This window comes from Cyprinodon tularosa, unplaced genomic scaffold (assembly GCF_016077235.1).
Source record: "Cyprinodon tularosa strain WSP-4 unplaced genomic scaffold, ASM1607723v1 ctg196, whole genome shotgun sequence".
Lineage (NCBI taxonomy): Eukaryota > Metazoa > Chordata > Actinopteri > Cyprinodontiformes > Cyprinodontidae > Cyprinodon > Cyprinodon tularosa.
This window is the reverse complement of record NW_024038715.1, coordinates 896,611-911,521: the sequence shown is the minus strand read 5'-3', so window position 1 is coordinate 911,521 and position 14,911 is coordinate 896,611. Positions and strand designations below refer to the sequence as shown.

Here is a 14,911-nt window from a genome sequence, read left to right as displayed (position 1 = left end):
TTAAAGATCATAAGGCCATTAATTTATTTAGTTATTTTTTTTATTTAGTTTGCAAGGCCATTTAATGCATAACGTAAAATATATTAGATTTTTTACCAAATAGTCAGGATTTTTCCACAGCACCCCACTTGTAATTCATCACATGGTCATTTTGGAAATCTGGACGCTCTTTTCCACCAGCTGGCGTCTGCAGAAATAGTTGTTGAGACTCCTGACCTTTGATCGCACAGAAACATGTTTTAAAAAGTTCAGTCTGTTACTTGACCAAAATTATAGCTCTTGAATGGAAAAAAATAATAAATAAAACCACTCCGATACCCTTGAGTTGATATCTTTATATTTAAATTCATGGAGTATACACAATGCAGTCTACTCTATTACACTTTCCACACGCTGATAATGTTGGTTGACGGAGCAATGTTTTGGCATTTAGTTATCCAAACAGCAGTGAGATCGAGAAACTTTGAGCAAAAAAGGAAAAAAATAAAGTGACACGGAAATACAATAAAAAACGTTGTAGATTCAACTGTATCACAGCAGCAGGTAGGTGAGTACAGGTAGGCAACATTAGTTATAGTTAGAGTAGAAAATCATAAACAAAAACTCAATAGTGATGCTCTTAATGTTTATTTACAGCCCAGTGCCTTTAGGTGGATGCTACCCTACATGTTTCATCTTCTAACATCTCAACCTGATTCCAGCTGATCAGACTTCACTTTTTCAAGTTATGACAGTTTGCAGAAAAGGTTTATTCTGTGCGCACAAACCAGGACCTTCAATCTCAGCAGGATTTGAAACCAGACCGTCGTTGAGCCTTCATTCCCCAGTCAGCAAAGTATTAAATCACCTACACAGCCTCCTTCTGGAACAGTTATGCCCTGTGGACAAATTTAGAGCTTTTTGACCTGAACTTTGGCCCGTCTTGACTTTCTGGTCCTGGATCTTACGTCCTGCGTCTGGTGGTGAAATTCCCCTCCTACAGCAGTTAGAGCTCTGCCTGCTGACAGGTGTCCTACATTCACAGCAGTTTGTGAACCAAATAGCTTGAACCAGAGCTTGAATTGTTTCAGTAACTTCTAACATTTGATTTGAAACTCTAATTTGTTAAGAAAACTGTTTTATGAAGAATTTCTCTTCTTCTAAAGCTAAAAAAACAATAGTATTCATCCTGTTGCTCTATAGATCACAGCTGTAAAGCAATAAGGTTGAATCTAGAACAAGAAAAGATCCAATTAGATATTTAAACAATGAAAACTTGTGAACAAGGTGACATAACTGCAGATATACTTATTTAAGGGGTCAAACTTTTCCTTGTCTTATTCAATCATCAGTATTACAGATATTTAAGCTGCTGCCTTCTCAGTGTGGTGAAACAGATATTAAAAGACATTTCTTGGTAGTTTTGTTGATATTAATGCTTTCCCTATCCACAAACAACAGTTCCTATTCTCCTAAACTATTCTCATCTTAAATCACAGACAACTGCAACATTGATGTTTGCCTCAATATGTAATTTGATCTGCTGGTAGCTTTATATCTAGACTAACATGTGCAGCTATAAGTGTCAGGAGAAGTTTAAAGACACAGATCAGATTGACAATTCTACTAGTTTAAGGCATATGTTTAATAAATTCTTTTAGATGGGATGAATATGCAATTATAAAGATATTGTAATTCAAGAATTGGATGCACAAGTTTGAATTTAACCTTTTGAACGTCACTTAAATTACAGAGTTTTAGAGAATATTTTTGAGATAATTCTGGCTCATGTTTGATGTCTCTTCGCTTAGAAAAGCTAATTTGGATATTAGGCTTACTTCTAAATTTCTAATATGATTAAGGTAAGGAATTATCCAGGTTGACTTTTTTTTCCATTCCAAATTACCAATAATCTGGATTTTTTGCTGGTTGGAAGAAAGTTTCACACATCTGATTCAATTCTTACCTCAAATGAAGGCAAATGGATGATCTTAATTAAGCCCACTTTAAACTTGAGATGCCAGAACAAACTTATTTGCCGTCCTAAATTGTACTTATTTTAGAATAAACAAAAAAGAGTGAAAGTTGCACCAAAAGTCTACTTCAAAAGGATTCTTCTGTATTGAAATACCTGAACAGCTTAGCAGAAGAGTTGTTTGGCATTCCATGGAAAGGCTTATGAACCAAAGATCCCTCCGCCAAAATGTTATACATGGTGGTGGCAGTATCATCCTGGGAGTCTGCCTTGTAACAATTTGTACTGATTCATTGGGGGAAATTTCTTCCCCAAATGTTTCCCATTGGATGTTCCAACTAATATACTAAATACAAATAAACTCCTTTTTAGAAGAGAAAAGATACATTTAACCACTAACAAGACCCCAAAACTCAACGAATTTGATAGTTTTCACCAAACAAAGCTGCAAAATATCCACCCAGAATGGAGGAGCGAGAAATCGATTGGTAATAAAAGCTCGTGGGACATTTAACATCATATTGTTTTTATAATTTGGAGCCTATTTGGGTTAGATAAACAAATTTGTGCACCCCATTCATGTTTTAAAAGGTCCAATTTCTTTACCCTCACAAAAATTTACTAAATCTGTCTCTGATGCGTATTTAAAAGCCCAAAATATATTAAAAGAATGTGAGTCAATAAAGTGTGAATGTAAACGTCTGACCAGCATAGAGAGCTACCTGCTATAATAAAGCATTTAAGAGGACCATGTCAGACAGCACTAAACCGTCTGAGCACCACATGTGGGAAGGGATAAAGTGGGATTAGTGGTGTGTTTAAAGACCGCAGGATTTATAAATATCTGTCTGTTATGTCCACTCTGACTGTGGACAGTTGATTACCCAAATTCATTAAACAAACTGTGCATGTTTTTTAGTTTTGATCTTTTTTTAAAGGTTTTTTTTCTTTGTGCTGGAAGATCTAAACCAAACAAAGCTTAAGAGTGTATTTTTATTTAGAGATTTAAGCTGCAGTCGCCCCATTTAGTTTCCATAAATTACATATTCATGTATATTATGTATATTATCTATACTCACAGCCGTTCCCTCAGTATCAACCTTCAGTTCAAGGCCTTGTCAACGAACTTTACTTTTTACCAGTTTTTATGTACACGTTTGAACATTAAACACGAGACGACCTGACAAGCATGCACACTCATGACCTTAGTGCTTTTCTTTCTGCCGCACTTCCACAAACACTCTGCTCACACACGCACCAATTATTCATGCTTTCAAAGTTTTTCTCCAGACTTACAAACATGAACAAACACATATAACAATCAGACGCTACATTAGCACACACGCCAACATTCAACCAAAATAAAAAAAAAAAGCTTAGTTCTGAAAAGGCGTCAACAAGCGCTCGTACCTAAAACGGACAGAACAAAAGAAAGATGCACAGGGACTTGTTTTTGTGCCAGTAGTTCAGACAAAAGAAAGAGAGAACGCGAATGTACAGTCCTGATGTCATTGCGTCCCCCTCTGTGGAGTTTTTCTTTTCAGCAGAACGCAGACGATCCTCGATAAAGCATCTCTCCTCCTGTGAGCGGTGGAAGCGCATGGTCTCTGTCGGGGGAGGGGCTTATCGCTGCACTGCTCAGATGAATGTTAGAAGGTTTGCTTTTTGGGAGTCAGGAAACAAACAAAAAACTCTCTGATATGAGGAAACAAGTAACACAGTCAGTCACAGAGGAGATCCTCTAGTTTAAACGGTTAATGTTCGTGTTAAAGTTATGGCCGTGTGCGTTACATTTCAGGGAGGGGAGGGGTCTGGATGCTTGAGCTCCAGGTGTGGTATTGTTAAAACTGGATGGATGGGGGTTATCAAGTTATTAAGTGGTCTCTTTGCCCTGGGTGCCGGTGACCGTTTTGATGGAGCTGAGCGTTCGGTTGAACCAGGTCTTTTTGGCGGCCTGCACCTCGTTGAGAGCCAGACCCAAATGATGCTCCAGGTCCTGTTTAGAAAGGGGGGAGGGAGAAGGAACACAAAAAAAGCTATTTATATAATATTAGAAATAAGTATAAATGGTTCAAATAATAAAATTACCATAAAGCTTATTTGTTGGTTTATATTAAAACCTTCATTTTAAAGTCTCTTTAGTTCCTATTAATAAAAGATAGAAAGTATTAATATAACTTTTTTTTTCTTACATGCTGCCTACCTACTAATCCATACGTTTATTTTTAGTCGAATTGATTGCTGCAACGGTGTTTTCACAGGTCTGCCTAAAAAGTGGATCAGACAGCTGCAGCTGATCCAGAACGCTGCTGCCCGTGTCCTCACTAAGACTAAGAAAGTAGAGCACATCACCCCAGTTCTAAAGTCCTCACACTGGCTCCCTGTATATCAGAGAATAGACTTTAAAAAACTTCTGTTAGTCTATAAATCCCTGCATGGCTTAGCACCTAAATACATCACAGACTTGCTATCAGTGTATCAACCCTCCAGACCACTCAGGTCGTCTGGCTCCAGCCTGCTCTGCATACCTAGAACCAGAACTAAACATGGAGAAGCAGCATTTAGTTCCTATGCTCCACTTATCTGGAACAAACTTCCAGAAAACTGTAAAAGTGTGGAAAGCCTGAGTTCCTTTAAATCAAGACTAAAACACATTTGTTTAGGAATGCCTTTGACTGTTCTAGTTAAACAGTTCAACTGAACGAAAGTTACTACCGTAACTACGGTTCTATGAATCCCGGATGACCGCCAGAGGCGGTGCTTCAAGCACTGAATGATCATTCTTGCGCATGCGCAGGTCGAGTATTAATGACAACAAAGTCAGCTGTGACCTGCCGGGGACCCACGTGACTCTATATAGTCACGTGGCACCCGGCAATCAATCCCTCAATCTTCTCGCGAAAGCAGAGATTCCGAGGGACCAAGCACTCTGGCGGTCATCCGGGATTCATAGAACCGTAGTTACGGTAGTAACTTTCGTTCTATTTCATCCCTACTGACCGCCAGAGGCGGTGCTTCAAGCACTGGATGACTCATATCAACAAGGTCACGAGGAATCAGCAACATTCAAGGAACAACGACTACACCACCCACCTAATGTGATGTAGAGGCATGCTGCTCGAGGATTCCCTGAAGCGGATGGGGCGCAGCCACATTCACCCTGTAGAACCGAGTAAAGGTACTAGGTGACTTCCAGGAGGCCGCACGACATATAACATCCAATGGCACCCCAGTCATAGCAGCAAACGATGTCGACATGCCCCTTGTAGAGTGGCATTTCACTCCCGCCGGCAGTGGCCGGTCCTGCAAGGCATAAGCCTTGGAGATCAAATCCACAACCCAGTGTGCAAGTCGCTGCTTAGAAAGTGCCTGACCTTTCCGTGAGCCAGCGTAGCAAACAAAAAGGCTATTTGTCTTTCGGAAGGATGCCGTGGCATTGATGTATGTCTCAAGGGCACGGACAGGACACAGTGGTTCAGAGGGACTTCCGGAGTCAAACCGGGCAAGATGGAGAGGCTGGGTGCTGCCTGCTGGCAGTGATACCTTAGGAATAAATGCTACATCAGCCCACAGTGTAACGCCTGAGCCATCAGGATTCCACCGGCAGCAGGGTTCGGCTATCGAGAGAGCCTGTAACTCCCCTACACGTTTTGCGGAAACCATAGCTAAAAGGAACGCAGTCTTCAGTGAGAGCCATTTGAGGTCCGCCGACGCCAGGGGCTCAAATGGGAGGGACCGAAGAGCCTCAAGCACAAGAGAAAGGTCCCACGCCGGTGCCACAGGGCGGTTGGGTGGGTGCAAACGCCGAGCACCTCTTAAAAACAGTACAACATCCTTGTCTCGGCCCACAGAACAACCATTCAGCCCAACATGCCAACAGGAAATGGCAGCCACATACACCTTTAAGGTAGATGGGGACCGTCCTTGATCCAGCAATGCCTGCAGGAAGGTCAGTATGTCAGAAACTGAGCACTGCACCGGGTCCTGCCCTCTATCACGGCACCAGGTCGCAAAGACCGTCCACTTGTTAGCATAGACAGCTCGCGTGGACGGCGCCCATGCATTAGCCATTGTATGCCCTATGGACCCAGTGTATCTTGAGAAGGTGGACCCCGGCCTTGCAGGGGCCAAATCCAGAGCTGGAGCCGGTCCGGTTCGGGGTGCAAGATCTGACCCCCCATCTGGGAAAGAAGGTCTCTCCTGGAGGGGAGACGCATTGGCGAGCCGGAGCTGAGCTCGCACAGTAGAGGAAACCAAGTCCTCGCTGGCCAGTAGGGGGCCACCAGCAGGACCCTGTGCCCCTCCTGACGTACCCTGAGGAGAGTCTGAAAAAGTAGGCTGAATGGCGGAAAGGCATAAAGGAGGGTCCTGGGCCAGTCGTGTGCCAGAGCATCGTGGCCCAGAGGGCTGCTGTTGTCCAACGAGAACCAAAGGGGACAGTGAAATGCGTCCCTTGAGGCAAAGAGGTCCACGTCCGCCCTGCCAAAGACCTTCCAGATGCACTCCACCACCTCTTGGTGAAGCTTCCACTCCCCTGGAAGCGGCTTCTGACGGGATAGAAAATCTGCTGGCACGTTCTCCGGCCCTGGGATGTAGGCTGCTCTGAGGCTGGCTATGCGTGGAGCTGCCCAGGTCAGAAGCCGTTGAGTCAAGCACAACAGTTTCCTTGACCTCGTGCCCCCCTGGTGGTTGATGTGAAAGACCACTGTGGTGTTGTCTGACCTCACCAGCACGTGCTTCCCCCGCAAGCCTGGAAGAAAGCTCTGAAGAGCCAGAAGCACAGCCTGTAACTCCAGGACATTGATGTGTTCCCTGCCCTGCCGCTGGGACCATGTCCCCTGTGCCATTTGACCCCGCCAGGTTGCACCCCAGCCCGTGGAGGATGCATCTGTAAACACAACTTCCCGACGACACGGGAGGGAACCGAGCGGGACCCCTGTGGTCATAAACAACCTCACCCTCCATTGGGACAGAGACTGAAGACACTGAGGCCCCACCCGAAGTCTTCGGAGACGATGAGTGTTCCGTGTGGGATCCAGATTCAAGCTGTTCAACCACATCTGGAGGGGCCGCAATGACAGCAGCCCCAAGGGCACTACGGCGGACGCAGCTGTAAGCATGCCCAAGAGTCGAAGATACCGCACAAGAGGCAGCGCCATGCCGCGCCTGAATTCCGGGAGCACGCTCAATATACTGTGACGGGCAAGCAGTCATTGAGATGGAATCCATGGCAATGCCCAGGAAGACAGTCTCCTGTGAGGGGGTCAGACTGCTTTTCTCCATGTTCACCTGCAAGCCCAAGCATCCCACATGATGGAGCACTAACCGAGTATCTCGAACCGCCTGGTCCCACGTCGCGGCACAAATGAGCCAGTCGTCCAGATATGGGAGGATCCTCAATCCCTGTGCCTGCAGAGGAGAGAGGGCCGCTGCAACACATCGGGTGAACACCCTGGGGGACAGTGAAAGTCCGAACGGGAGGACCCTGAACTGGAAATGCCTCCCTTGAAAAGCAAAACGAAGAAACCGCCAATGGGGCGGAGCGATCGGAACGTGAAAATAAGCATCCCTGAGATCTATGGAAGTGAACCAATCGCCCGGGGAAATCGCCTGCAACACTTCCTTGGTGGTCAGCATATGAAAGGGCATGGCCTTCAAGTACACATTCAGGCCTCTGAGGTCCAAGACTGGACGCAGGCCCCCGGTCTTCTTCGGAACCAGAAAATACGTGGAATAAAAGCCCCCTGGATCCAGCAGGGGGTCCACAGGCACTATAGCACCCTTGGCCAGCAAGGTGCAGATTTCTTGGTTCAGTGCCTGTGCCTTCACCGGGTCGTGGATCACAGTCATCCTGACCCGGCCAGGGATAGGTGGCCGGCGGCGGAATTGAAGACGGTACCCCCGGGACAGGGTGGACAACACCCACAAGTCCGGGGTGTGGGCAGCCCAGAAGCTGAGCTGTCCCGGGGAAAAATAACCGACCGCCGGCCCTAAGGCATCATCTGCGGGTCCCCCGGCCCTTCGAAGGCCCGGGAGGACGCCGGCCAGACTGCGCGGCTCGAAAGGGATGAAAGGACCTCGTCCCAGCCTGGTCTCGAGCTCTGTTCCTCCGATCTAGAGCAGGTCCCCGGACCGATCTCTGACCTGGTAACAGACCCTGGGGCTCAGTGGGAGAAGGAGAAGGCACTAAGGACCTCCGTGAAGGACCCGCAGCTGCCCAGGTGCTTACTGGCTGGCGATCACGTCTGTGAAGCCCTGCCAGCTGTTGCCTCGTTCTAGAGGCCTGAGCCGTACGGTCCAAGGCGTCCAGTGCCGCTGAACCAAAAAGCTCCCCCGGGACCACAGGCAGGGCCCGGAGGGTCCTCCTACAAGGCTCAGTTAGTGGTGACTGCGCCAACCAGACCTGGCGGCGAGCATGAACCAGTGTGGAGAGTGTGCGTCCAAGTTCCCTCGTCATAAGAGCAAAGGCCTGCAGAGATGCATCAACCAGGCCTTGCGTGGCATGATCCAGCGGAACAGATTCCAAGGAGGAAGACAGGGCCAGCATAAGATGGGAGAGAGAGTTCCCAATCCGGCCCATGCGGGCCCCAGAGTCATAGGCCTTACAGAGAAGGTCGTCGGTAATACGGCACTGAGGACGCGGACAACGGGCATTGGGCCGCAAGGCCTCATCAGGCGGGATTATAAGAGAGGCAATGCCCGGTTCCACCGCTGGCATCTGCCCCAAGCCAACCTTGGGTGCCTCCTGCATAGCTGCCAGGACCCTGCCATCCGTCGTCAGACGTGAAAACGCCTTGGTGTCTGACCAGCAAGCATGCAGTTCCCGCACATACTCCGCCGAGGGAGGAACCACAAAGGCAGTCTCTGACCTACTGCGCCTAAAGAAGGCGCTGGAAGCCGCAGGCTGGGCCTGAGGAACACTAATCTGTAAACGGGCAAGAGCCGTTCGAATAGCGGATGTCACAGACTCCCCCGTATCCTCCTGGGAGGCAATGGAGTCCGACCCAGAGGCCCCGGAGCCCAGCTCCGGAAGGTCCTCACAGAAATGGGTGCCAGAGGCCGCCACAGAAACAGCATCGTCGTCATTGACTGACGTTTCATCCTGCTCGGTAGGGAGAGCCGTGCCGCGATCACCAGCAGTCTGAAAGGACTGGAGGAGGGCTTTCATTTGGGCCAGCTCAGTAGTGAGATGATCCACTCTGGTGGACAACCTCCCTGCATCGGTCCGTCTAGCACGCTTCGTTGGTACCGAAGGTGCAGCCACAGTAGATCGTTTGCACACCGCTTTCTCCATCGGCAAACGAGCACGCGGCGAAGCGCTCGCCCAGTCGGTAGGCTGCTCCAGTGCAGCCAACCGATCCAGTCTGACCGACCGGGGCATGACGCGACAGTTGGGGCAAGCGTCATCTGACAGCGCCTCCCGGAGATGTTCCACACCGAGGCAGGAGGGACACAAGTCATGCCCGTCATCCGGCTGAAGTGGAGCCAGACAGGTCGAGCAACATAAATTATCCAGCATCATACTGCTGAAAGGCGTGATCAGCCTGCTACCAAGGACAAGTCAACACGAGCAGGAAACGCTACTGGCGACTCGTTGTAGGAAAACCCCCGCAGAGATTCCAAACTCAGCGTGAGCAGAAACGCCACTAGCAAATCGATTATTAACTAAAGATGAACTCAGCACGAGCAGAGACGCCACTGGTGAGTTTAGGCAAACAAACTATAGAAGAACCCAACGCGAGCAGAAACGCTACTGGTGGGCTTAGGCAAACAAACTGAAAACAACTCAGCGCGAGCAGAAACGCCACTGGTGAGTGTAGATAAACAAACTATAGAAGAGCCCAACGCGGGCAGAAACGCTACTGGTGGGCTTAGGCAAACAAACTGAAAACAACTCAGCGCGAGCAGAAACGCCACTGGTGAGTGTAGATAAACAAACTATAGAAGAACCCAACGCGAGCAGAAACGCTACTGGTGGGCTTAGGCAAACAAACTGAAAACAACTCAGCGCGAGCAGAAACGCTACCGTGAGTCAAAAGAGCCACAAAATTAACGTGGCAAATCAAAGCGAACAGTAAACTACTGCTGAGAAAAGAACGAAAACTTACCAGTCACCGCAGATCTGGTAAGGTGAAAGAGGCTTGTGCAGCCCCTGGAGGGCGAGACTTACCCGCAGCTCCGACCAAACCCGGTCACGGGGCTACCAGCAACAAGCAGCCAGGAAACTAGTGGTATACACAGAAGCAACCAGCTTCACACGACCACACTCCGGTACTCAACACACCTGCGCGCGAGAAGAACAAAAGGGATTGATTGCCGGGTGCCACGTGACTATATAGAGTCACGTGGGTCCCCGGCAGGTCACAGCTGACTTTGTTGTCATTAATACTCGACCTGCGCATGCGCAAGAATGATCATTCAGTGCTTGAAGCACCGCCTCTGGCGGTCAGTAGGGATGAAATAGAAACATCTTTAGCTCAACTTTTTATTTTCTTTAGTCCAAACTGTTTTTAATGTTCTTTTTTGTTTCTGCCTTTTTTTATTTTTTCCTACTTGCTTTGATTCTGTTATATTTTCTTTTATTTTAAATCATGTAAAGCACTTTGCATTGTCTTTGTACTGAATTGTGCTATACAAATAAATTTGCCTTGCCTTGCCTTACCTCAAGGTCACTTTACATCATGAGCAACAATTAAACACATTGTTAGTGAGTAACAATTAGCAGAATGTTCGAATAAAGTGACAGTTTTGCGTTTGATTCAAGGTACTAAAAAGCCTTCCCCATTACGTTAATTTTGCTTTATTTTTCCTAATATGAATTGATCTTTAATAGCCAGATAAATATTTGAAATGGTAGGAGCACGAGTTAAACGGATGGTGTCCTGAAATCAAAAAGGGTCAAGGCAATCATTTAAGTCTGATACTTGTATAAAAACTTCAAACTAAAACTCAGGCCTTAATGCTTCTTCAGATGCTGGTGACCACATTAGTTTCTTCATTTCCTTCAATTAGATCAGGTCCACAGCTTCTTCTTTCTTTAATCATATCTGTTTAATAGAAAATTTGCTCCCTTGATTTAAAGATCCTCTCCTGCAGCGTGCTGATAGAGTGGTGTAGAACAGGATCATGGCCTTTTAATTGATTATCTATGCAGTTGACATGCTGTGGCAGAAAAAGGCAGGTAGCTTAGATATGAGGAAATGAATATGCACAAACAACCCTGAAGAAAGAGGAAATGAAGCACCACCCACATGTCAAAGACAGCTGTAACCTCCTAATAGAATCATCTTGGATATCTTATTAAAAGCTGTCAAAACATGTCTTACTGCCAGAGAGACAAGTACAGCTCGCATACTGGGATGCATCTGTTAGAATAAAGGCTTCAATTGCAATTAGAGAAGTTGTGCAGGTGGGATTCAGGCTTTACTGTTTAATTTAAGCTAAAACTCTAAAGCTTGCTTGGAAATGCTATAAGAAAGTAACACAAAAATAAACAACAGCAAGTCTTTTTTAAGCTCTGTGACCACTGCTGTATACAGAAGTTATATTTTGGTCCTAACTCTGTGTATTTTGTACCTGGATCTTGCACTCGGCCTCTACCAGCTGCAGTTTGGTCTGGGCCAGCTCCAGCTCCATCTCCCTCAGCTGGTTCTTCAGCTCCTCCTTCTCCTCGTCAGTCTCCTCCGTCCCGTCTGCAGGCGCCGTGGTCACCGCAGTTCGCACACGGCCCTCTTTGTTGAAAAGACTGCTGCACTTCTCACAGCCTTCAACTTTGGACTACAAGAGAATTTAAGAGGTCAGAGAGAAAACAAAATACTAAACCAATAAAAGGGCAAAAATTATTTATTTTCTGCTTCTCTTTACATTCAAATGCAGAGCTTCACTTAAGTGTGTGAAACAACATTTGTGTTTCTAATCCGACACAGTGCTTTAGAAATGAGTATTTAATTACAAAATAGCATCTTTAAACTCAGTCTGATATGATTCAAATGCAAAGTAATTATAGATAAGCCTTAATGAAGCAGCAGAGCGTTAGGCTCAAATTGCTCCTCGAGTATCAGTGGTAAGCTTTGTTAGTGTCTGATTACAAAGTCCAATTAACATATATTTACCGCTTAAAACTGAAAGCTAGATACCTCTTGTTGTTTTTAAATTAAAACGCCACAGTTTCCAAGCTCAAAGCATCTAGTGCAGAGTCTACAGAGGTTTTTAATTAGTCGGTCAAAAAAGGGATAGATGAAGAATAGGGAGGATGGAAAAATGGAAGAGTAGAGTGATAGATTGGAGATAGAGAAAGGGATAAACGGATGGATTAAGACTAAAATAAAATTCTGAAAACCTGAAAAAGAACTATTTCGAAATTCCACTCTACCTGTTTTATAGCTTATTACCAGCAATAGTGGTGAATTGGCCAATAAAGAGGCATTTGGACTTAAAATTCAATTTCAGTACAGAATGGGGGGAAAAAAGGAGGCTGCTCTGGAGGCTGAGGAACCATGGTCCATGTTGCTACTACTACGCTCACATAAACTTCCATACACACAAGTCAAAATTCTCATATGTACCTAATGAAGAAAAAAAAAGGTATAAAAAGGGTGAGAATGAGCTCAATTAAAAAAGAAAAATGTTTCCTAAAACTGATTAAGTCTGTGAAGATCCATAACATCTCCTCCTCCACCACAGTCCTCAGCACTGGCTCTCCACAGGGCTGTGTGCTGAGTCCCCTCCTGTTCACGCTGCTCACATATGACTGCTCTCCTCTCCATCCTGGCTGTCATATTGTGAAGTTTGCAGATGATACAGCAGTGGTTGGAAACATCACAAACAGTGATGAGTCCAGCTACAGACAGGAGGTGAAACACCTGGAGGGCTGGTGCAGAGAAAACAACCTCTGCATCAACGTCAAGAAAACGAAGGAGATGATTGTGGACTTCAGACTGAGCAGACACGTCCATCTCCCCCTGCTTGTCGGAGGATCTGCGGTGGAAGTTGTCTCCAGCTACAGGTACTTGGGTGTGCACCTGAGCAACAACCTCACCTGGAGCAACAACACTTCCGCTCTGGTCAAGAAGGCGAATCAGCGGCTCTACTTCCTCAGGCGGCTGAAGCGTGCAGGACTGGGGAGCTCAGTCCTCATCTCTTTCTACAGATGTGTGGTGGAGAGCGTGCTGTGCTCCAGCATCAACGTGTGGTACGGTAGCTGCTCTGCTGCAGACAGGAAAGCTCTGCAGAGAGTAGTGAAGGCTGCACAGAGGACTGTTGGAGTCAACCTCCCCACCACCACAGACATCTACACCTCCAGATACAGGAAAAGGGCCTCCTGCATCATGAAGGACCCCACTCACCCAGCACACTCACTTTTTGTCCCGCTACCCTCAGGCAGGAGGCTGCGGAGCATCAAATGCAGGACAACCAGACTGAGAAACAGCTTCATACCAGAAGCTGTGAGACTCTCAAACTGTTCCTAACAATAACTTGTATTTGCAGTCTACACTCAGACACTTTAAAATGGTGCACTGCTAAATTTATCTTTAATATACATTTTATTCTCTACTTCTTGTTTTTATATATCTGTAAATGTTTTTTTTATAAAATTTGATATTGTAGCTAGTTTTTATAATTTATTTTTATAATCTGATGTAACTGAGGCCGTGAGTCTCAATTTCGTTTACCTCATGTAACACGTGATGTGAATGACAATAAAGTCTCTTGAATCTCTTGAATCTTGAATCTCTTGAATCTTAAACAGGAAGTAAAGCTTTTTTCAGGAGGACTGTATGTGAAATACAAAGTTATGACTCTTTTAATGCCAGATAAGCTGATAAAGCACAACAAAATATGAAGCTATCCAATGAGCTGCAGCTTTGTTGATGAAAGCTATTTATTTCAAAGGCCAGTGGGGAATAAAGACATGATCTTTATGTGAACTGTTAAACTCCTGTGGTAGGGTCCGAAATGATAATAAATAGGGTAAAGGCCTGGATAATCCTTCCTAAAAATAATGGTTCGAGCTGCTGGTTTTGGTATAATTGTGTCGGGAGCATTATCAACACCAAAGTGTTGAGATTTCCTAAGGACGTCTTCCAGTGGGATAAAACCACCAACTCATCACAGATCTCCAGGATCTGTTATGTCAGGGGAGAGATTGACAAATTCTGAAAATAACCTGGTGTCATAAAAACCGTAGAGAAATAATTGCAACACCATGCTGAATCTATCCCATAAAGCTATAATGCCCTTTTGAAGCCAGAGCGGGGGGCAATCAGACGGTGTACCTAATAAAGTGGCAGGTGAGAGGATACATGCACAAAAACGAATTGCAGGGAAAATAGAGTCCAATATGTCCTTGGTGCTGTGAACTTTTTCAGGAGATGTTGGGCAGCCGTGACAGAGCTTTCTGCCAATATGGCCGCCAAGCCAGCTACAGTTTGGGCTAGAAGTCAGTGAGCCATGTGTGAAAGTGCTGGAAGTCAGGTGTCTGGCTGCGGCTGCTTGGCCAAATTCCACATTCTTTTCCAATAAGCTTTGATTTTACTGCCAAGGGAGACAAAGGGATCGCAGCAAACATATCCACATACCTGCTAAGTCAAGGGTGGAAGAGAAAAAGGTTGTTTTCCCTTCAGCTTCTGTTTATCAAGATAGGGAAGCTACTGTCACTCTTAAGGGGAGCGGGAGCCAAATAAACTCTAATTACCCTGTTCCTGAATTCAGAAATATTTTCTGAGGCAAACAACACCTCATTGTGGAAATGCTTAAAGGTTTCCAGATCTCTGAGGGAGCGTTTGCATTCAGCTGAACAATTCCTATGTTTTTTTACCTCAATCTTTAAAGACTAATCCGTACAGTTGCACCCAATAAATATCAGTGCTGTTGCTCGTCATTGAGTCTGATCATTATGCAAAATCTTCTTCTCATGTTGAAGTTAAATCATTTAGAAACACACGCTGATAGCCTCTC

General features: G+C 45.8%; 1 protein-coding gene across 3 annotated transcripts in view; it reads right to left on the bottom strand.

Annotated features, from left to right (window-relative positions):
- Positions 1-320: 320 nt before the first annotated feature.
- The window catches only part of LOC119782627 (rab GTPase-activating protein 1), a 95,943-nt gene continuing 81,352 nt past the window's right edge, over positions 321-14,911 (bottom strand). For all 3 annotated transcript variants that reach the window (XM_038283655.1, XM_038283656.1, XM_038283657.1), the window contains 2 exons: positions 11,531-11,731; positions 321-3,950 (listed from right to left, as the gene is read on the bottom strand). In XM_038283655.1, the coding sequence (XP_038139583.1) occupies positions 3,828-3,950; positions 11,531-11,731 (324 nt within the window). In that variant the 3' untranslated portion in view covers positions 321-3,827. The remainder of the gene's footprint in view (positions 3,951-11,530; positions 11,732-14,911) is intronic.